Source organism: Microtus ochrogaster, linkage group LG4, assembly GCF_000317375.1.
Source record: "Microtus ochrogaster isolate Prairie Vole_2 linkage group LG4, MicOch1.0, whole genome shotgun sequence".
Classification (NCBI taxonomy): domain Eukaryota; kingdom Metazoa; phylum Chordata; class Mammalia; order Rodentia; family Cricetidae; genus Microtus; species Microtus ochrogaster.
Window position 1 is genome coordinate 17486112 of NC_022030.1, and position 947 is coordinate 17487058.

At 50.6% G+C, this 947-nt stretch overlaps 1 protein-coding gene across 2 annotated transcripts in view; it reads left to right on the top strand.

Moving 5' to 3' along the window:
* The window catches only part of Hif3a (hypoxia inducible factor 3 subunit alpha), a 28780-nt gene that overhangs the window by 12455 nt on the left and 15378 nt on the right, over positions 1 to 947 (top strand). For both annotated transcript variants that reach the window (XM_005361029.2, XM_005361030.2), the window contains exons 5-6: positions 166 to 278; positions 632 to 840. In XM_005361029.2, coding sequence (XP_005361086.1) covers positions 166 to 278; positions 632 to 840 — 322 coding nt within the window. The remainder of the gene's footprint in view (positions 1 to 165; positions 279 to 631; positions 841 to 947) is intronic.

Sequence of the window (947 nt, forward strand, 5' to 3'; positions counted from 1 at the left end):
TACACACAGACAGAATATTGTATACATAATAAATAAATAAATAAAATAAAATAAAATAAAATAAAATAAAATAAAAGAGTAATACCAGCTCGTAACCGTTAAGTCATCTCTGAAGCTGGGGAGACTTTTACATTTACTTAGCATCACTTCTCCGTGCCTTCCCAGGTCTGTCCAAGAAGAAGCTAGAAGCCCCCACAGAGCGCCACTTTTCCTTGCGCATGAAAAGCACACTCACCAGCAGGGGGCGCACGCTCAACCTCAAAGCTGCCACTTGGAAGGTGGGCTGGTTCTGGTCTCAGTGGGATGTGTCTGACCCCTGAAAATCTCACTCCTTATTGGATTTGGGTCTCCCGGGCTCAGAGATTTGCTGGAACTCCTTCAGACTGAGTCCGATAGGGTATTAGAGCACGTATGAAATTGTGTATCCCGGAGACAGACATTAGGATGGCAAGGTTCTCAGCCTCCTGAATTAAGTCTCCCAAGTTTCCTGAGGGTTGGAATGATGATCCAAGACCATAATCAAGGATCTTTTCTCCCCGGTTCCCTATGGGACCCAGACACAGGTCTCCCAGCCCTGTGGGTAGCCTAAGGCTGAGATAGGTACTCACACAACGCCCCACTTCACCCAAAGGTGCTGCACTGCTCAGGACATATGAGGGCCTACAAGCCCCCTGCGCAGACTTCCCCCACCGGGAGCCCTCGCTCCGAGCCTCCCCTGCAATGCCTGGTGCTTATCTGTGAAGCCATCCCCCACCCATCCAGTCTGGAGCCCCCTCTGGGCCGAGGGGCCTTTCTCAGCCGCCACAGCCTGGACATGAAGTTCACATACTGCGACGAGAGGTGGGCAGTGGCTTTGTGCAGAACCACACCCACCCAGCATCTCCTCTCTTTGGTTTTGTCCAAATTCATATTCTCTCTCTCTCTCTCTCTCTCTCTCTCTCTCTCTC